Source organism: Amborella trichopoda, chromosome 4, assembly GCF_054954075.1.
Source record: "Amborella trichopoda isolate Santa Cruz 75 chromosome 4, AtrichopodaSantaCruz75HAP2 v2.0, whole genome shotgun sequence".
In the NCBI taxonomy this organism is placed as follows: Eukaryota; Viridiplantae; Streptophyta; class Magnoliopsida; order Amborellales; family Amborellaceae; genus Amborella; species Amborella trichopoda.
Genome location: NC_142339.1, coordinates 44,754,627 through 44,776,191, shown reverse-complemented (window position 1 = coordinate 44,776,191; position 21,565 = coordinate 44,754,627). Strand labels below are relative to the sequence as shown.

The 21,565-nt window shown below is 36.2% G+C and overlaps 1 protein-coding gene across 2 annotated transcripts; it reads right to left on the bottom strand.

The window, feature by feature from the left end:
* Positions 1-12,592: 12,592 nt before the first annotated feature.
* Positions 12,593-20,501, bottom strand: LOC148782499 (alpha carbonic anhydrase 7-like). 2 transcript variants are annotated; one of them, XM_088864115.1, is made up of 7 exons: positions 20,334-20,488; positions 19,988-20,205; positions 19,153-19,262; positions 14,180-14,282; positions 13,909-14,079; positions 12,952-13,005; positions 12,593-12,860 (listed from the first exon to the last, which is right to left on the bottom strand). In XM_088864115.1, the coding sequence occupies exons 1-7, from the start codon at positions 20,458-20,460 to the stop codon at positions 12,786-12,788; spliced, it is 858 nt and encodes a 285-aa protein (XP_088720241.1). In that variant the 5' UTR covers positions 20,461-20,488; the 3' UTR covers positions 12,593-12,785. The 2 variants fall into 2 exon arrangements, 1 of the variants encoding a protein (XP_088720241.1); XR_016053610.1 differs by lacking the exons at positions 13,909-14,079; positions 14,180-14,282 and having other exon boundaries at positions 12,790-12,860; positions 20,334-20,501.
* Between the last annotated feature and the right edge of the window lie 1,064 nt (positions 20,502-21,565).

Below are 21,565 nucleotides of genomic sequence, written 5' to 3'. Positions count from 1 at the left end.
TTTCGATTAATTCGATTCTAAAGCCCAAAATGAGAAACACCAGTAACAAATATTTGGGGTTTAGGTTTATATTCTTATGGATTTATTTTTTTCTCCATCTTGTACATTTACTATGCATTTTTTTCCGATTATTTTGATTGTGATGCCCAAAATCAAGTACACCTTTAGCAAATATTGGGGATTTAGGTTGAAATTTTTATGAATTTAATTATTTCTTCGCCTTGTACATTTAATATGATTTATTTACCTATATTTCCTCACCATTCTCTCTCTCCAAACTACCTGCAAACGATTCCAACATTTGCTTTTGCTTTGCCATCACAGCTCTATCTCTGCAAAATCTCCATCTAGATTTGTTCTCTCTATCTCTCTCATCTTGGGTGCATCCGAACTTTTATAAGAGGAGGTTCAAATGTGTGGTAAAAATAACTCCATTTAAAAGATTATCAATCAAAAGAAAGATAAATACGACTACTCATGGGTCACTATTATTTGATACCATTCTTTTGGACTAAAGTTGAAAGGTAGATCTGTATTTTTCTTCCAAGGAAATTTCAGTATGTATGTTGATAAATAATACGTTGTACATCCTTTGGCATTATCATCATTTTGGAACAAAGGTCAAGTTTTTTAGTTTGAGATTTGAAGGTGAATGATTGTGAATGACGAAATAGGGCTTCTTGTTAAAATTTTAAATTTCATTTTTGGCTTCTAATATTTCACCGCATGTGTTATTGGTCCCTTCATTATCTTTAACCTTGCATTTGCTATACACAACGATATACATATAGTGAAGTCAATAAATATTTTCATATTTAGCTTTGCATTTGCAAATTGTACAAGTAATCGAGGATATACACCTCGACATTGCCCTAAAGACAGTTTAGATTTTGCTACGAAAGCATCGACAAGCCCTATTAACCCAAATAGGATGTACTATAAGTTTCTATTATGTGGGTTCTATTGTGGAATTCAACTCATTCTCCTATTACGTTTAATGTTATAGTTGAAAGTAAGAAAATAGTTCATGTTGTAGTTGTAGAACATTTGTAGGTCAGAAAATTACAATATGCAGATTGGCCATGTAAGTGGTCCAATCTTCAATAGCAGGCTTTCAATTGTTGGGAATGTAGTGTATATCAAAGAGCCTTATGAACAAAACAGGTGATCTAGATTAGGTGCTCACAAGATGTACTATTTTCACGACTTGGAGCCCGTATTCATATCCAACATCTCAAAGTTGACATGATTTATTGGTGAGTTTTTCAGAGTTGAACAACTTTTTTGGATGGGTTTTTTAGGTTCGCCTCACGTCTATAATATGTGGTTGAAATCTCATATAAACTTTTTCCAAGATGAAACTATAGTATCAAAGGTGACCACATCCGAGAAGTGATGGTAGAACACCCTTGACATGGCATCTACCTATAGTAGGCTGACGATGTAATCTTCTTCATCTAATTTGACTGTAGAAAAAAGATGGATATGATCTCTTCATATCGATTAACCATTCCATTGCACGATTGTCATCTTCCCCTTTGAAGTGTCTTCTCTTGTTTCGTAATTGGTTTTCGATGTCTTTTTGGGAGCAAGGGAAATTACCAATCCCTCCAACCTGCTCTAATAAGATATCATAGATATTATGAGATTTTACCAAAGCAGAGCTCAAGGAGTTTATCATTAACTTTGTCACATCCAATATTGTTCGGTGAGAACTGATGAGTCAAGCTTTCCTTGGAGATACAAGATTGTGATTGTGCTCCTTAACAAACCTTGTGACAACCTCTACAATATCCACCATGTTGTTATACTCTGACCATGTGCTAGGTGCCACACTTTCTGAAATGGTGAGGTCCATCTCGACTACTAAAATTGCCCTACACAAAACACAATTTATTTGTCAACACTTCACATATTTTGAAAAAATTAATTTGACAATCTCCATATCTTATCTCTTGGTCGTTAAGTTTAGTTGGTTATGAAGCCTTATTCCATAGAATGTAACTCATTGTGAATTTCTAGATTGACTACAGTACCTTTCTCTACGCACAAAGAGAGGAGAGCTCACATAGAAACACAATTTTTTCCATATTTCAATATATTTTATCAATCGTAATTCCTAATTGGATGGGCTTTCTATGCACAGTCAACTTCAATTTAGGGACTCATATTGTTTTAGTAAACATTTGGTTTCTAATCTGGGTCGCTGGCCCCTATATTTTAAGGGGAGATTACTCGCTAGTTCAGCTTTCCATATTATTATTAATTGACAACTCAAAGACCTGACTCATTAACAAAATATTCATATAATGATTGTTAAATAAAATTAGATATAAGAATCTCCAAACAGTCCTTGTCATTTCAAGATTAATCATAATAATTTATTTTTTTTTTTTAAAAAAAAAGATGAAGGCATCTCCACTCTTAAGAAAGACGGGTTCCATCAACTCAAACTTTCAGACATCCATGTCTTCCCTAGGGTGATCTTGAAAATGAAAATGAAAATGAGAAAATAAAATTTTAAACTTCCAAAATATATTAATTTTTTTTTTTTTTGCATTGTCTATTTTGGTTGACGTTCTATAGTCCGGGGATGTATGCATCCCCAACTCACAAAAGAACTTTCCTGTCAAAATCACCCAAGCAAGATTGGAATAAGGGAGTGTGATTACCCTAGTCTTGCCCGCTTCCCACATATTCTCCCTCGTTCCTTTTTTGCCTTTTTATTATTCATAATACAAAATAAGTCTTGGATACCTTACTCAGAACAAACGGGTGATCGGCTGTATCCCACTAATCCAGTTTCTAAAACACTTAATTATTGTCAAAGGCTCTTGTACCTAGAAACTACACATTGTGAACTTATTGATAACATATCATTATCATTTGAAAAATGTAAGACCACCACCCACATCAGCGCACACTTTTTTTTTCCTAGATTTGTACCCTGTCCAACACTCCCAAAGGAAAATGTCGGAACCTTAAAACCATGGTGTGTTCGATGTTAGCGATGTCTAACATCCCTAATTCTTTGCCTTTAGGTTGTCCAATGTTGCGAATGCTCGACACCTCATTCCTCAGCAAGAGGCTTGCCCAGTGTTGAAAATATCGCGCAGCCAAGGGGAATGAATTGGGTATGTTAGGTTATCTGATGTTGCTAACACCAAACACCATGTTCCTTGGCAAGAGTACCTGACCAGTGTTGAAAATATTTAATCACTCAAAGGCATGGATTTGGAAATGCTTGGCTGATTCATGTTGCTAACACCAAACACCTCGTTTCTTTGCAAGAGAAATCTTCGAGGTGTTGAAAATATCAAACAACTCAAAGGAAAACATTTGGAGATGTCCGGTATCATTAAAGTCGAATGTGCTGTGGGTTTTAGGGCTATCCAACATTATCAATATCAAGAACACAAAGAAATAGGGGTGTTCTGCATTTCTGATTGCCAATAGGCCTTGAAAATAAAAAGTTATAAGATAAAAAACAAGAGTGAATTTCTCACCTGTCTGATATTGGAAATACCAGGCTGGAGGCAAAACTGGAAAAAGGACGTGGGTTGGCAGAGTGGTGTCCATGTAAATTTCAAAAAATATGGAGGGTACTATAATAAATTGGGAAAAAATGATACGTACGTAAATTTTCCTCTTTTTTATAGGAGGGTTTGGTTCGGGTTTCATACTTTTGTGCTTTACATTAAATGACTAAACAACCACTCCAATATGGATTAATTGTCAAATTAATACTGATTGCCAAATAAAACTAGTATAACGACGTAATTGACTGAAATATTCGAACATTAAAAACCGAGTGGTAATAGGGCAGAGAATTTAGAGGGTCCGGATCCACCCTGATCCTAATCTGGATCTGAAAAGTAACATGGGATCTGGATTTAATTGGATCAGAATGGTTGAATCCGATAGGATCCAAATATTTTACATGGGATCCGGATTAGAAATAGAGGGAGTATCGGGGTTCGATGTTAACAGTATCAGACCACCCAAGTTTTTCTTCTTTGATAAATGAAAATGGTCCATGTTTCGGACAACTGACGCCCAATTCAAATGATGGGGTAGTCTAATGTTTCCAATATCAGAATGCTCTAAAGTGGCTTGATCCGATATCTCGGACATAGACACTATCCCAAAATTCAAATATGAAATACAATCATGATCATTGGGTAGGCCCCGATTGAATCTAGACCGTTCAACTCGTATGTAGCTGTAGGCCCACTAGCCTATGTTATATATATATATATATACAATTGCTTTACCTCAGCCTTGAAAGGAAAACCAAAGTCTAAAACCAATATATAAATGCCCAAAACTGAAATGGTCGGTATGCAATATATGTCTTTTTTCATGTAGATTGGGTGCGAATTTACTTTTCCTTATCAATTTTTTCTATGTTGATCACTGGTTTGAGTGGGTCACATCCCCAAAACAAGGGGTCCTAAATACTTCTAATGAGGGTTTTTCCTTAGAGAGGAAATGCGCAAATTGCTTTAGGGCGCTTTTTTGTTTTAAAAAATTCAAACAAATAAATCTAATTCCCTAACGTGTACCATTATCTAGTGGCAGTTTTCCATTTTCACTAGGATATTACATTTTTTGGTTGCTATTGTACGTTGTTATATGTTCATACTTCGACAAGCATCAACTTCCAAGGACATCTAATCTTAAAACCAAAAAATATTGTAGAGGTGTTCAATAAATGGTTCAAAATCAAACCATTTTAGCATACATTCCTCTATTTTACCACCACTCTACGAACTTGTTTTGCAATAAATAATAATCATATGAATGTATCTTGTGGTATTTGCTTTTTGAAATCAAAGCATTGCATACATAGAATGCAGCCTACTACCTAATTAATGGGTGGGAAAAGACATACCCATTACTTATTTTAAAATTTTAAACATACATCATTTTTTTGACAAATGTTACTGAATTTATTAATCAAAAAAATTACAACAGAAAAAAAAATTTGAACACGCATCGAAATAAAAGAAAACAGTACATAATATTTGTGTCACATTCTACGACTCATTCTTGAAGATGTATACTTGTCTCTGGTTCAGGGGTTGTATAGGCCTAGCATTCTTCTCAAATTCCTGTCGAATACCAAAAAAAAAACAGCATCAGTCTAAGGAATTTTTCCATTGTTTTTTCTTGGTGAATAAAGCATGAGCTAAATGAAATTTCTCATTTCTTCAACAGCGGCTCTGAGCATTCCCAGCTGTGCCTTTGATACGGTCTTCACCTGCAACAAGAAAATAGAAAAAAGAAAAGTCTACGCCTTTTGCCATTAAACAACTCACATGAGATAGGGGAACAGATAGTCCGAAAACAAGGAGCAATTGATCAAGTGGATAGTGGTTGGTTGGCCTAGACAAAGAACAAGCAGTGTGGGCCTAAGCCACTGCAAATTGTGTCGAGGTATGAAATCCCTGGACTTGTCCTGGCCGAATAGGTCACATTTATTGACCCCGCCCCGGGACTTGTCAGGTTGAGACGCACGGCTCATTGCTAGGCCTATCTACATGTACTTGGCTATTAGTTCATGTAAAAGTAGAGGATGCAAACCCAATTAAGTAATTATAGCCTCCTTAGGGTATGTTTACCTCTTTTATGACAGTCCAAGTGACTCCCTCATCACAGGAAGGAGTGGTGAGGGAATCAAAGTATCTATAGTATGATTCTCTCTCCAAATCTATTGCATGATCCGGGTTCACTAATCCAACTTGCTCTTCGGATCCCTTTTCATCGTCGATATCGTCAATCTCATCCATCACCTTCCAACAACCAACACACAAAAACATTAGTATAAATGTTCATAATTGAGAACATAATTGAGAAATGTTCAACCTTAGACCCCAATATTTCTGTCAAGGTATTAACTAGGAAATCCTCACAATTTATACCAATCATCTCTGTCTTCTCAAAATTGATTTTCTGACCTAAAGCCACTTCACAACATTTTAAGAACATAGCAATATTGGAAACATGATCCACTTTTGCCTCACAAAATAACAACGTATCATCAGCATATAGAAGGTGATAAATACAAGGATCAGCATTAGGCAATTGTAAACCCACGAAATGTCCTTTGGAAACAATCATGCTAAATCATTCTGCATAAATAGTGAATGAGAAAGGGGATAGAGGGTCACCTTGTCTTATACCGCTAGAAGCACTAAAGAAACGCATAGGGCTACCATTATACAGAATTGAGAAATGAGCCAATGAGAGATAACCAGAAATCTACTTCCTCCACTTGTCCCCAAAACCCATATTCTTCATAATCTCCAAAAGCACATTCCACTCAACCCTATCATAGGTTTTCTCCATATCCAATTTAATCACTAGTCCAGGAAACCCATTTAAAACATGAGAATGAATGCATTCCTGGGTAACCAAGACGCTATCAGTGATCAGTCTATCCTTTAATGAAGGCTGACGGTGGGCCCGTAATAATGTACGACAACACTACATTGAGCTGCTCCGCAAGCAGTTTAGCAATTATTTTGTAAAGGCTAGTAAGAAGACTAATAGGTCTTATATCGCTCAAGTTAGCAATAATCCACTTCTTAGGAATAAGGGCGATAAGCGTGGGGTTAACACCTCTGAACAACTCCCCTCTCCTAAGGAAACCTCTAACCATTTCCAAAAGCTCACTACTTACCAAATTCCGGAAAGTATGGAAGAAAATAAGACGATAGCCATCTGGACCAGGAGCCTTATCACCAAGTAAAAAAAACACCGCCTTTTTAAGTTCAATCATCGAAACACCCCCTTCTAAAAAGGTAACCAAATGAATAGGCAGGACTTTAAAACCTACCCTATCCAGCCTCGGTGTTATCCTAACTTCAAAGGCAAAGGTTCTTTGGAAGTGACTAATGATAGCACTGGACATCCCCTGTCTATCATCAGGGTCCACACCTTGGATTAAGAGACCACACACGTCATTCTGTCTATTACAAGTATTGGCCATAGCATGGAAAAATTTCGTGTTAAGGTCCCCTTCTTTTAGCCATTTAACATGGGAACGTTGTTTCCAATACACTTCTTCAAGCCTCCTGAGCTCCTATAACTCCTTAATACAAAAAGATCTCTCTCCAATACCAACTCTTTTGAGAACACCCCCTGTGTTTTCAACCACAGCATTTACCAATTCAATTTTTCTTAGACCATCATCAATCATACCCCTAATATGCACATGATTATTTATTTTCCACTCCAACAACTTGTGTTTAATATTGATCAGTTTCTTGTGAAGCTGAAAATCCATCGAACCCACAACATTGTGTTCTCCCATGTACTTATGACTAAATCGACCACTTCTTTCTCCTACAGCCAACCGATTTTCAATCGGAAAGGTGTAGGACCTTAGAAACGTTTTTAGTACACAACAAAATAGAGGTATGATCAAGAAATAGCCTAGGAAAAGCTTTAACTATGGCTAACGGGAAAACCTCAGACCACTCGCCAGAAATAAAAAATCTATCAAGTTTAGATATATACAAATTCACCACACTCCCATTAGTCTAGGTAAAGGCAGGGCCAGATATAGGCAAATCAATTAAAGCATGGGACTTAATGAAACGGTTAAAAAGACGAATAGCGTGTGTAACAGTACTACCATAGTTACTTTCATCAGGCCATCTAGTAAAGTTAAAACTCGCCCCCAGAAAAATCGAAAATTCAAAGGACTGAATAACTTCTGACATATCATTGACAAAAGCATCTTTCGAAGCATAGACATGAGGACTATAAACATTCATCAGGCCCCATCTAAAAGCAGAAAGAGAACACAAAAAACCAACTAACAAAAAGTTAGATTTGTTCACCACACAAAAAGAATGTAGAACTGTAGGATCCCAAAGAATCCACAGTCCCCCAAAAGCACCAACAACCTCAATCCCCACAAAATTCACAGACCCAGAACCACAAACTTCCCGGACACCAGGCAGAGTGAGGCTACGAAGTTTAGTTTCTTGTAAGATTAACATAGACGGTCTAAACTTAGTAACAAAAAACCAGACATCTTTTTTTCTGTTTGAGGTCGCCCAAACCTCGTACGTTCCGAGATAATAAATTCATTTAGGAGGCGGGCAGAGGATGAACCTGGACCATCCTTAAACGAGCCAAACTAGGCATCTTTCGAGAGCATAGCTTCCTCAGGCAATCCCCCAGCATTCTTTCATCAACCGAAGATCCAGAGCTGCTCTCCATCACCTGATCATCAGCTATAACAACCCCTCTCGCCGCAGCATTCAAGGGCATACATCCATGAGCCTGCAACTGTGCAAACGATCTCGTACCTTTGACAACCCCTTTTCCTTTACTTTTAGCTTTACGAACATTAGCTCGTGGGGTATTAGGCACCACCTCCTCAACCTGTGCTTTTTAGCCAATCTTCTCCTCTCCTTGCTTCAACTTTTGTTTCGCAATTGCCTCAAGCTTCTTCAGTTTCTTCTTGGCAATAATTTCTTGAAACACTACTCTAATCGGGATATTGAAATCCATACCAGTATCAGCAACCAAATTGCTAATCTTCTGGACCTCAGGGTCAACAAAGGCCCCCATAGCAATATCTTCCTTCTCCACCACCTCCAGTGGAAACTCAGCAGTAAAGTGAAGCAACAATGGATGATTCTCCTGGGGAACCACATTGAGGGGAGGATGGATATCATCAATGACCACAACCAAATCCATTCTCTCCTCCATAAACGAAGCACCCTCCGCTACTTCTATCAGGGGATTCTGAGCCACAATGTCTACATTCAGCACCTGAGGTTCCTCATCCTCCTCAATCAACACAATAGCCATCGGATCCACCCCCAAAGGATCGAATGAAGGTCTCGGGGAGGAACGAATCTGATGTGTGGCATGACTGTGCAACAAGGGAAGCATCTTGCCCAAAAAACCCAGAATAGTCTGTATCGCTAGCGAGGAGCACAGATGATGGCCAAGAAAAACTAAGGCAGAGAAGAACAATAACCAGCTCCAATGACAGCTAGATGAAATAGCCAGCTTGTCACCGAGAAAAGGGCTCACCGCCTTCAACCTGTACGCAGGAGAAGACGACCACAATGATGGCAACTCTGCACCCACCGGCGTAAAGGCCGAGGAAGCCTCCACCGCATTCACCAGCTCCGAAAATTGTGCTACACCCTTATCATGCAAGGATATGTCGTCAATATTCAAATTACGAAGTGGAGGTGACCCTGCACCATCACCACGACGAAAAGCACCCTCAACGTTGTTGGAAACGCTAGGCAAAGCCGAAGCTAAAAAATCAGTGAAATGTCCCACCGGAATCCACTGTTTCCTGATTTTCAAATTTTGAAATTTCAAAACGTCATTCGCATTGAACCATTGATCAACTTCCTCCGCTTTTTCCTACGGAAGGTCGCCAAAAATTCCAATTCCGAGGCAGACACCCCATTTCGCCCTTTCAAATTACTATGGCGAACAATCTTCTACTCTCCTTCAACAGTAGGATTAGGTTTCAGAACCCTGGAGGCCTTCTCATTCTTACCAAGGACACCTCAATGGCAAAAGAATCATGGCCAACAACCAGTCTAACAAACTTGGGGAGAAAGGCACCTCTGAGCTTCCAGATACGGACCTGACCATACTCAGATCAGTCCCCTCAAAAGAAGCTCTATCAAGATCGCAGTATTCTCGGCAACAGTTAGCCACCTTTCGAATTGTATCCAACATCCAAGAATGGAAAAGAATGCCAGAAAGACAAATCCAAAGACTCTGTCTCTGCACATAAGACAAATGAGACGATGCTTTCCAGATATCTAAAGGTAAAAGCTTACCTCGATCACGAACAAAACGATTTCCCAAGGCTACCACAGTGTCCTGCTTGGATCGTAACAAGAAAAATATCTTATTAGGACCCAAAATTTTGACGATAGGAGGGTAAGAAAGACCCCATCCCCTTCTAGCCCAATCGTTCAAACAAAAAATGTTGGTAGAAGGTGGGGAAAAAGATCCCACCACTGGACAATGAACCTCAACAAAAAGATCAGAAGCCAAATCGAACTTCACGTTAACCACCGAATCTCTCTCAAAACCACTCTCCCCTGTCTCTTCTTCTCCATCCTCCATATCTACCATGATGAGGCATCAAAAGCCGAGTTAAGATCCACTGGGTCTCATAGGATCATTATATATATATATATATATATATATATATATATATATATATATATATATATATATGATCTAAATTACAAAGGCTCAAGATAAAGAGAGTTGTGAAGGGTGGATTTATTAATTTATTTTTTTAAATAAAATTACTTTCGTGGAGAAATTTTGTAAATATTACTACAAGATAATGGTGTTTTTGTTATCTCCATAAGGGGTAAAGTTAAAATTTTAACTAAAGGACAAGGGCACTCTACAAATAAAATTCCAGGGCACTAACTTCTAAAATGCTATTGTATTTTTTTGAAAATTTCAAATTTGCCGTTGCTTGATGGTAAAGTTACCTATTTCAATATTTTTTTAATAAAAAATTAAGGACTTTTTTGATAAATATACCCATTACAACCCCTTCTAACTTGAACCTTTGTATTTTGAGGGGTTTTTAATTCTAGACAAACCCATATATATATATATATATATATATATATATATACATATATATTTATATAGGAAAAAGCTTGGGTGAGCCCATTAGTTCACAAGAAAAAATGAGCCCAACGGCCTAGATTGAATATGGGCCGATCTGACGATCACAGATGTCTAGTAGTGTTTAAATTTTAATTTTTTTTACAAAACTTAAATCACTTAAATTTTAGGCATATGTTCTTCTCATCAATCCTCACCTAATAAAAATATAAAAAAAATAATTCGTGAAACAAAACCAAAATACCCCCTAAAGATTTCAAGGGTATTTTTGTCAATTTATTTCGTGGAAAATATTTTTTTGATATTTTTATAAAATTCATCTATTTTTGATGTACATACTCTCCAAATTTAAAGTGATTTGAATTTGTATAAAAAACATTAAAATTCAAACACGATCATATACATGTGATCGTTAGATTGGCCCAGATTCAATCTGAGCCGTTGGACTCATTTTTTTGTCAGCTAGTGGACTCACCTTAGCATCTTCAACACACACACACACACACACACACATATATATATATATATATATATATATATATATATATATATATATATATATATATATATATATATATATATATATATATATATATATATATATATATATATATATATATATATATATATAGATAACACAAATTGCTTCACCTCGGCCTGGGAAGGAAAAACAAAAGTCTTAAACCTTTGGAATAGTTGGTCTGCAATTCTAACATGTCATTTTTTCTTGTGGCTCCAGGGTGGGTATTTAAGTTTCTTTTCATTTTTTATGTTGATCACTATTCCGGGTAGGTCACATCCTCAAAATTTTGGGTCCTATAGTACTCATAACCAGGATTTTGCCTAAGGGATCAAATGTGATGTATGACCATTAGTTTTTTTGAAATATTTAAAGAAGGAAAACGGTTATATAAGGATGCTACTTTATAGTGTTAAACCATGGATGCCCCTAAAAAATCCATCGAAAAGGTAGTTTTAATGTTGAAATTTTTTTTGATTGATCATCTCAACATCGAGATGTATAACTATGAAAAATAAAAAGATTTTAAGTCTCAGAAATAGTGCATTTTAAAACATATTATCTACGCCATCCACTTTCAAGATTTTCATATGTTTATAGATATACTTTATTTTAACCATTTTGAAAATTTAAAATTTTATAGTTAGATATAAAAATAAATTTTAAGATAATCCTTAAAACATTTTACATCACAATTATATACTTTGAAGTTACACCTTACCTGTACACCTACGGATGCATCCATATGCCAACTGCACCCTTTAAATAAATAGCTCTTGTTACATTGTTTGTACCATAATCCAGTGGCAGTGTACTTTTTTAACCACGATATCGCATTTTCTGGTTTGTATTGCATTTCGATACAATTCAACAAGTGTCACCTTCTAAGTAAATCTAATTATAAAACTAATAAAAAATTGTTGAGGTGCTCAATAAAGGGTTCAAAATCAAACCATTTTAGTATACATTCCTCTAATTTACCACCACTCCATTATATATGGAAAACGATTATATAGGGCTGCTCTAAACAATCAAATTAGAGCAAACCTCAAAAATTTCACGGGAAGATGTTGTTTTGATGTCTAAATATCTTCAAATTGATCATCTTGATATCAAGATGCATAGATATGAGAAAAAAATGGATTTCAAGGTTTGAAAATAGTGCATCTTGTAACACATTTTTTTATTGTTAATTTTCAATAGATCTACATTTTTTTAAAGCTTTAAATTTTATAGTTAAAGATAAAAATATATTTTAAAGCGATCACAAAGATGTCCAATATTGAAATCGTATTTCTTGACACTATTTGAAAGTGCGTTGTACTTTGATTGTTTAGAGCCTCTGCTCTATACAAACCGCACCCTTACATCATATATAATTCTTGAAATCAAAGTATTGCACGACATTATGATTGAACATTATGATTTTAATTCATGTGCCAGGTGGTATTAACTTCTTGAAATCAAAGCTTTGCATTCATTACACGCTTGTGGACACCAACAATCGTATTTGTGACTATATATCACTCAATGCGCGCAAAAAGACCTACCCATAACTTATTTTGAACTTCTAATATATATAAAAATATTACAAAAATAATATTTGATTCACTTTCTACCGCTCCTTGTTGAAGATGTATAATTGTCTCTGGTTCAGGGGTTGTATTGGCCTTGCATTGTTCTCGAATCCCTGTCACAAATAGACGAACAAGTAACATCAGTTTATAGTATTTTTCATTTTATTTTTGTGATAAAAGTACGAGTTAAATGAAATTTCTCACATCTTCAACAGCAGCCCTCAGCTTTTCCAGTTGTTCTTTCGAGAACGTCTTCACCTACAATAAGGCAAAAGAAAATTGAGAAGTATTCGACTTTGGCCATTAATAAGAGGGGACTGCCTTTAAAACAACTTGAAGGCTATTTGGGGGGATCTAAGTTTCAAATTACGACACACACAAAAAAAGAACAGCTCCTTTCTCGATGAATATAAGATCGATCACCAATAATGCCCCATCTCCACAACTGAAACCTCACATAATTCATAGCTTAGGTAGGAGCAAATACTGTAAGCTGGAAGGTAGTATATGTTGTGACAAGGGTGGAGATGAGATGATCTTATTACTTTTTAAGTTTCACGAGTATTTATGAAATCACTTCTATATTATCACGTATTCAACATATTTTTTTTTGTTTATCAAATCACACATAAAATACCAGTTGTTCTTTATCTGCCCTTTAATTAGATTTTAAAATTAATTAACAATACTGAAATATAACATAATTCATCTTTTAAATTTTCCTTTTTTTACATCACCTTACAACATTTTCTATAAAAAAATGTACTACTACTAATTCTCCCTTGAGACAAGGGAAGAGGTAGTCCGAAAACAGGGGGGCAAAGTGTTCATTCTTTTAGAAAGTGATAAAGTGGATAGTGGCTGGGATTTTGAGGGTGAGTGGACAATGTGATAAGAAGGCTTGTTAAAGACTGGGCCTGGGCCTGGGCCACTAGGCAATCTAGGCCATGACACGCTGTACGCCGCCAACGTAGAGCTAAGCTATGAAATCCCTTGACCAGCCCTGGCCTGATCGGTCACATATACGAGGGCTCCGGTTTGGCTGGGTTGAGTTGCACAGCCCATTGCTAGGCTTATCTACATGCACTTGGCTCTAAGTTCATATAAAAGTGCATGTTGCATGTCAATTAAGCAATTATAGTCTCCTCTGGGTATGTTTACCTCTTTTATAACAGTCCACATGACTCCCTCATCGCAGGGAGGAGTAGTGAGGGAGCCAAGGTATCTATAGTATGGTTCTCTCTCCAAATCTATGGCATCTTCCGGGTTCACTAATCCAACTTTCACTTCGGACCCTGTTTTATCAGTGATATCCTCAATCGCATCCGTCACCTTCCAACAGCCAACGCACAGAAACATTAGTACAAGTAAATACTCAAAATCCCATGGCCCACTTAAAACCAGAGAGGCATTAGTATTTTCAGTCACTCACCTTCAATAGGAAATGATCTTGCAGCCCAACTTTATAGATCACTGCAACTACGGCTGTTCGTCCATCTGATCTTTGATGGACCATATGCATCTCCAAGTCATATCTACGGGCAAAGGCATAGGTACTTGTAATATGAATTCATGTCAGCAAACTTATGTAAATGCATGGTGGGGTTGAGAGAGAGAGAGAGAGCGAGAGGGGCATCCTCACTGCCAAAGAAGATTTTATACTTGATCCCTTAGGCAAGAAGACCAACTTAGGAGGATTTATTTGAATTGAAATTTTTCCACTTCAGAATCACCATATGCGTATTTTCAATGAAAAAATTATGCCTTTGGACCCCTAAACACTAAGATTTCACTGTCTGAAAATTGGATGATCTCTATTCAAACCTATAACCCATTTTTTCAGGCCGATATAGTGCATCATTTCTTTCCCACTGTGTTGAATAGGTTACATCCCCCAAATTTGGGTTCCTAAACAAAAATCCTAGCTAGGGTTTTCATCTGAGGAAGTTAATGTACAGTCTGCTCCTACGGGAGCATATAATGATCTTCACTTTTTGAAATTCAAATTTTGAAATGAGATCTAACCTTTCAAAACCTGCCCCATCTTCATGGTTCTCTCTTTCAAAAATGCACAACACATTCTTCACATGATTGGGACTAAACGAAGAAAGGAAACCCTTTCCTCAATTATTTGGAAGAGAGTATAATGATTTTGTATTGGTTGAGGCCCACACCTTATCCAACGATTCCCAACATGCCTAGAGGCCATCAATCCCTGAAGAGAAAAATGAAGCTGCGAATAAAAAAATATTATCGAAAAGGAGTAGGGTGAACTCTTGCTCCTCTCTTTCAAATAAGCCAGGTGGGGCATCTATACTCTGCTTAGACATCCTACTCTATGGCATCAGCAGTCTAAGGAGTTAGTGCAAAAAAAGAAAAAAAATAAAATAAGCGTAGCTAATTTAGCAGGAGATTGAAGGACTAGGAGCTCAGAGTGACTCCAATTCTAAAGATCATGGTTCGAATGAAGAAATTCAAAGAGGAAAAACTCAATAGGAATTTAGCAACCACTGTCAAAGAAGTTTTAAATATCAACCAGAGATAAGAAAAATCCAAAAGCTAACCAAGACTAGAACCTCACTATCACCTGGAAGAAGGAAGAATGATCAAATTCTTATCCGGCCAAAGTGCCAAGAAGGAAAAACACCCCTAACTCCTCTTCTTCTTCTTCTCCTCCTTCTCCTTCCTCCTCTTCTCCTCCTCCTCCTCCTCCTCCTCCTCCACCACCCTCTACTTCTTCTCCTCGTCTTTCGTCATCTTCTTCAAAAAGTGAAAAAAGAAACAAAAGAAAAAGGAAATACGTTGGGCTGAAAATCCGAAATGAATCTCGAGATTTGGAAATGATCACTAGGCTGAACATCTGAAAAGAACTTTGGGGGCAATGAAGAAAATATAAAAAATAAGCATGTCGGGCTCAAAATCCGATAGGAACCTCGAGTGTTGGAAAAATGGGCACCAAGTTAAACTCCCGAAAGGGACCCCGACCTAATAGAAGAAAAAAGAAAAAACTTACTTTATCTCTTCGTCTCTTCTCCAAAATCTCTAGAAATTCTCCTCAACTTATCTTCTTAAGTCGAAATAGTGTCAAAAGTGAAAGAAATACGAAAGGCATCAGTCTAAGGCTCCAAGCTAAATCAGAACAACATCAACTATCCAAACTTCAAAGGAATAGCAGTGAAGGGATAAAATTTGAAGTCCAAGGAGATCCGGAGTAATCAGGTGCAATATCTCATATTATCCAAGATATTGGTTTTCCCATAAACTTCAAGAAATATTTTCCCTTAAATTACGACACATGAGTCAAGATTGCAAAATGAAAAGGGACTTGATGATTCCTTGTCCTAAAGGTCCCAAGTAGGGGCTTGAAAAGCTCATGTTGAAAAAAAGAAGAAGAACAAAGCTCTATGGTAGCATGAACCTAAAATGCTTATCAAACCCGTTATTTAAAAATTCTCACCTATCATCAAAATTCCCTCATATGTTTTGTGAAGTTTTTAAAAACACTATTTTCTTTGGTTAAAAAGTTACCCAAAACTCTGTATTCGTTTTAAAATCTTACCAATATTCAAAATCTTCTAAAACGTATTAAAAAATGAAGGAGTTTCAAGGAGGCAGGGACATGATATTTCTGCCACCACCAGATCCTAAATTGCTATGCTTGCAAACCCTTAGGAAAGATAAATCACATTATAAGTTCCCAAAGCAAAAGGCTGAACCTGTGGACTCCAAGAATTAGAATAAAAGATAAAGAAGAAGTTCAAATAACTGGGAATTCATCACATCATCACTTCTTATAAATCAGAATCATGTTCGATTAGAGAACTAGATCTCAAAAAAATGATCTAAAGTCAAAGATGACTACCCTGGGTCCCAGGTAGTATTGCGGACGTTACAACAATGAGTGTCACCGGCTAAAAAACAGCACGGTTCCTGTTAAATGTTGCTTCGGATTTCTTTGCCATTCACTCGTTACACTAGGTGAATACCATAGAGGGGAAACTATAGATAACCCCTCAAAATTCTAGCTAAGGGAATTCTTAATAAACTTAATTTCGAGTCCAAATGACTGCAGAAACCTCAGTAGACCATAGACAACCTAGATCCAGTAGAATTGTCCCAAACCAACCCAACACATGGTCTAAGAACTACCTAAATCGAACCTCCCGATCACAAGATACAAGCCCTAGAAGCTTCAGGGGCTAGAATTACCAAACTGCACTGCAAATGCGCGTGAGAGACCCGCTTGGCACTCCATGTGTCACGCAGTCCATAGGATGCTGTGTGCATTGTGCATGGAGCCATGGCCCATGTCGCACGGCCCGGCAAGCCCAAATGTGGCCTGATGGTCTAAACTTTGTGTTTTGACACCATTTTAATTGTGGAAAAATCTGAAAAATTCTAAAAATTGAAAAAAAATGGCATAAATCTAATCCTAATTGAACTAGGAGATTAGGTTGATTAATTTCAACCTTAACCCTAGTTCAACCTATAAATACCCCCTCAAATAAAAAAAATCCTAGGAATTCCCTAGGAAATCCTTAGAAAATCAAAGAAATTTCGAAATTAGGAAAATACTAAAAAATTACTTAAAAGAAAGAAAAATCTTTAGGAAATTCCTAAAAATGGTAAAAAAATGCCAAAAAAATCCAATATTCAGATTTTACATTAGGAGATCCCCAAAACATTAGAAAACTAAAGAAAACTTCCTCAAAACCCAAGCAAAGCCAAGGTAGACTCTATCTAAATATCCCTAATTTTTTCCAAACCTTAGGAATCCTAAATCTAGGTGAAAGGACTTATGTCTACCAATTAGAGCAAGCAAAGAAATTAAAAAAGAAGATGGTGGCACCAGAAGAGCGGACTGATCCAAACCCGAAACTTTAGGTTTCAAGTCCCTGGAAGGTAAATATTTTTCTCTACTTAATTTAGTATATTTTTCTTCTTTAATCAAGTTTATTTTTCTATAATTTTGGGTGATTCATTAGTCAGTAAAATTTAAAATAGTTTTTGAAGCAATATAAACAGATATGGAAGCTGGCGCTGCCAATGGACTTAGTAAAGAATCGGATATGAATAGATCTGTGTCGTTCTTGAACCCATAATTTAAGCAATCCCACGTTCTTTATTTTTCCATAATTTAACTGAGTTTTACAAAGATTTGAGTTGATCTCATCCCAGAGATCAGCATAGGCCGGAGCGTGAACACTTTCACATAGACTCCTACATCAGAAGTGTTGAAACAATATAATTAAATTCAAGAGATTTCATACTATTGAGATTCACGATCAATCCAACCTATAATTTCGGCGTAGAATAAAGAAATATATATTTTTTTATCTTCTTTATCAATTTTTACGTCTAGTCACATCAACTTGCTAATCGAGGCATTAAAATCTTTTACGTGCCCCTTTAAAGATATGCCATCGCTCATCTTGAGATTGTAAAAGTTCTTGTTTAAAAAAATGTTTTTTAGAAAGAGAGTTACCTTTATAAGTACATTTTAGCCTAGCCCATAAATCTTTCGTAGTAGTTTATAAAGAGACATTGATTAAAACAAACGCATCAAGAACCAAGAAAATATTTGCTCTGGTCAATTCATCATTCTCATCAAATTCCAAATCATCAAACTTTTCATGTTTATTTTCTCTGTCTTTTAAAGATACTACACAACCATCTCTCAACTGTCAAATTTTTAGAGTTTCATATATAGTTGAACTTCCTCAAGCCATTGCAAATATTTGCGATTTGCCACAAATCTTGTGCTCAGCGAGGATCTTAAATCTTAACGCTCTAATATTGATCATAGACGAAAACAACCAAGGTTTGGAAAATTAATGGGAAAAAAATAATGCAAAAAAATTATACAAGCAAGGCACAAAGATTTACATGGTTTGGCAAGTTGGCTATGTCTAGTAACGTGCTCTTCCACTAATCAGAAACAATCATGTGAAGAATATAATAGATCATAAGCTCTCGCTCAAGCCCTAAAATATGATTTTTCTCTCGTTAAAACACCCAACCAAATTACTATAAAAAACTTACCATTTTTCTTTAATTCTCTTTGCATCTTTTTTTTTCATATATTTTCTGTCTTTGCAACAACTACTTTTGTAAGGAGGAAAGATCAAGAGAGACATATGTGAGACCCACCTATCTATGCCCTTTATTTTACACGTGAAAAAGTCTATCTCCTATGGGTCACGTGCTACCAGATCCTTAAGGATTCACACCCCATAAAAATGGGGTATCCCCAAATATAGAGAATATACGTTGTTGTCTCATATATTAGGTTTTTCAAAAAAAATTATTTAGTTTCCAATAGAAAGAACGATATGATTGAAATTAATTAATCTAAAGTGCAAAAGACAGAGACCCAGGTATAGCATAATTAATTAATTAATTTACCTTGAACCATCGAGACTGTGCTCTGAGGGTGAATGCCAATGGCATTGCTTGAGAACGTACTGTGTTTGATTTATTTCAATTGTTCCAGCTCCAATTTCTCCCCACTGAAGCTGCCACAATAATTTATACATGCATAAACAAGTAGAGAGAGAACAATGTTTAACTATAATGTTCGATTACAATTATAGATGAATGTACAACTGCGCTTAAAAAAGTACACACTTAATAAAGGAAGGAGCGCATATACTATGCTTCTGCTCATATCGTGAATCTCCTCCCTCACTCAAAACATCTATTCAGGAGATATGTTTTAGTCTAAATTATGGAAAACACATAATAATTACTGTACAATAACTTTTTACAGAAAGGAATTTGAATTTTAAGTTTTGTAACACTTGGATTTAGCCCTTAAAAATTGGACCGTCTTGATTCAATCTTGAGGCGTAAGTTTTTTTTAGCACATAAATAGTTTATTGTGAAAAATAGTTTTGACAAGATTATTACATGCATTTTAAAGATTACGTCCCAAAATTTGAGATCTGAAAAGTATCCATAGCGTGTATTTTGCCCGAGGGAGGAAATTGATTGTATGTTATGAGGGAGAAATCATTTGGTCAAACAAAAAAAGTTGTGTTCAAATAGTAAGTATAGAGAGAGAGATGATTGTCCACTTGTGTTCTAAGACATACTAATGAAAAAGAGATAAAAAAAAACTGAAAAAGAATGTTACTAAATTTCATTTTTGTTCATGAAGCACACACACTGACCCAATGAGCCAGATGAAAAGTAGATTTACTCAACCAACTCATAAAGAGGAGGGGAGAGAGAGAGATACCATTATAACATGGCCTTTGTTCATTAGGATTGCTTCGGCAGGCTTATATTCTCTCTTTAAACGCCCTAAATTTGGCAGAACCTCAGCCCTTCCCTGAAGCAAGGCAATGGGAGACTGCATATTCCCATTGCTGCAAGCCTTCCATTCGGGATGGAGCTCGCCCCAGTGCTTCGGCCCCTTCGCACTGCCTTCCAAATAATCAAACTCTTTCTCATCCTCTACCACCCATTAAACAAAAACTTCATATGTGAGAGAGAAGAGATAACTTACAGGAAGACCGGAAAAAAAAGGGAAAACAAAAACTGCAGTATATAAAGAAAAAGAGAAAATGGGTGGCAGAGATTACCAACTTTCTGAGGAGCCGAAGGAACTGATTGTGTTATGATGAGAAAAAGAATGAAAGAAGACGTGCAGCAAAGGGTAGGCCTGCATAGATCCATTGCGATCCTCTCTCTACAAAATGTATTACTCATTATCTCGCTCTATCTCTAACGAATAGTATGTGTTGCCTCGCCATTGGGCTTGTAATATATATAGGAGTTTTGATTGTGGGTCTCTTCATTCTCGGAATATGAATTGACATAGATATAGTAATAATAAAATAGGAAAGGATTGTCAAAGTCCGTACCAGCTGTGACGACTACAATGAATTATTATTATTATTTTTGCTTTTTTTTTTTTGGTAATTGAATGATGAAGCGTGATTAGAATGCGGCCAAACCCGCATAGGTAGAAATACGGGCCCCTTAATAAATTTATTTTTGAAATATAATTCGTTCCTAATTTTTAGAGAATGTATAATCTTTAACATAAAGATCAAAATATGAAAAATAAATAAATTTTGAAAACAAAAAATGATAATTCTATTAAGAAAACATGTAGACTCCTCATTTCAATTGTTTTTTGATGGACCGCCTATTTGTACGCAAGTTTAAGATGTATGTCAGCCCGCATGAAACAATTATTCTCTATTGCTGTTTGTCATTTGGTCTGCTTATTCTATTTTTTTCTGTTTTTTCTTTTTTGGGGACGGTAATTTGGGGCAATGGTTACTGTGCAACTATGCGACCTAATTTACCTCAATTTATTCGAGAGTTTCTAAATCCATAAACATAAGAGGGAAAGTAGTGCGTGTTACAGGGACGCACTCCTACAGTATGGTACCCCGAAGCTTTTAACATCCATCTTCGAGATGGGTGTTAGAAAATGGTGGCCCCTAAAAGTTCTAATGTCGATTATGCACAAATTATGTTAAAAAGTGTTTATTTTTATTTTTAAAATTTATTTTTCAAAATATTATGAACATGGTTGAGATTTCCATTCCTTTAACATTTGAATCCAAAATTTAGGAGAGAGGACTCATTTAATTCTATTGACTCATAGAAAACTTATCCTAAAGTCCGCGGACAAAAAAACTTTATGTTTTGGATTTCAAGGCATGTAATAATAAATAGCTTGTGTGGTGGTAACGGGTGGTTGGTTTTGTTGAATGCAAGGTTGAAAAAAGCTCGTCCGCGATGCGAATCATTCACATCCATAGTCGTGGAGGATGGATCGGATTCAAGAATGGGTCGAATT

Bases quoted from the DNA above. Each gene is read 5' to 3' on its own strand.
- LOC148782499 (XM_088864115.1), bottom strand. From the start codon at position 20,460: ATGAGTAATACATTTTGTAGAGAGAGGATCGCAATGGATCTATGCAGG. The intron at 19,263-19,987 runs GTATCTCTCTCT...TTATTGTGGCAG, and splicing joins ACAAAGGCCATGTTATAATG to CTTCAGTGGGGAGAAATTGG. The intron at 14,080-14,179 runs GTGAGTGACTGA...GGCTGTTGGAAG, and splicing joins AAGATCATTTCCTATTGAAG to GTGACGGATGCGATTGAGGA.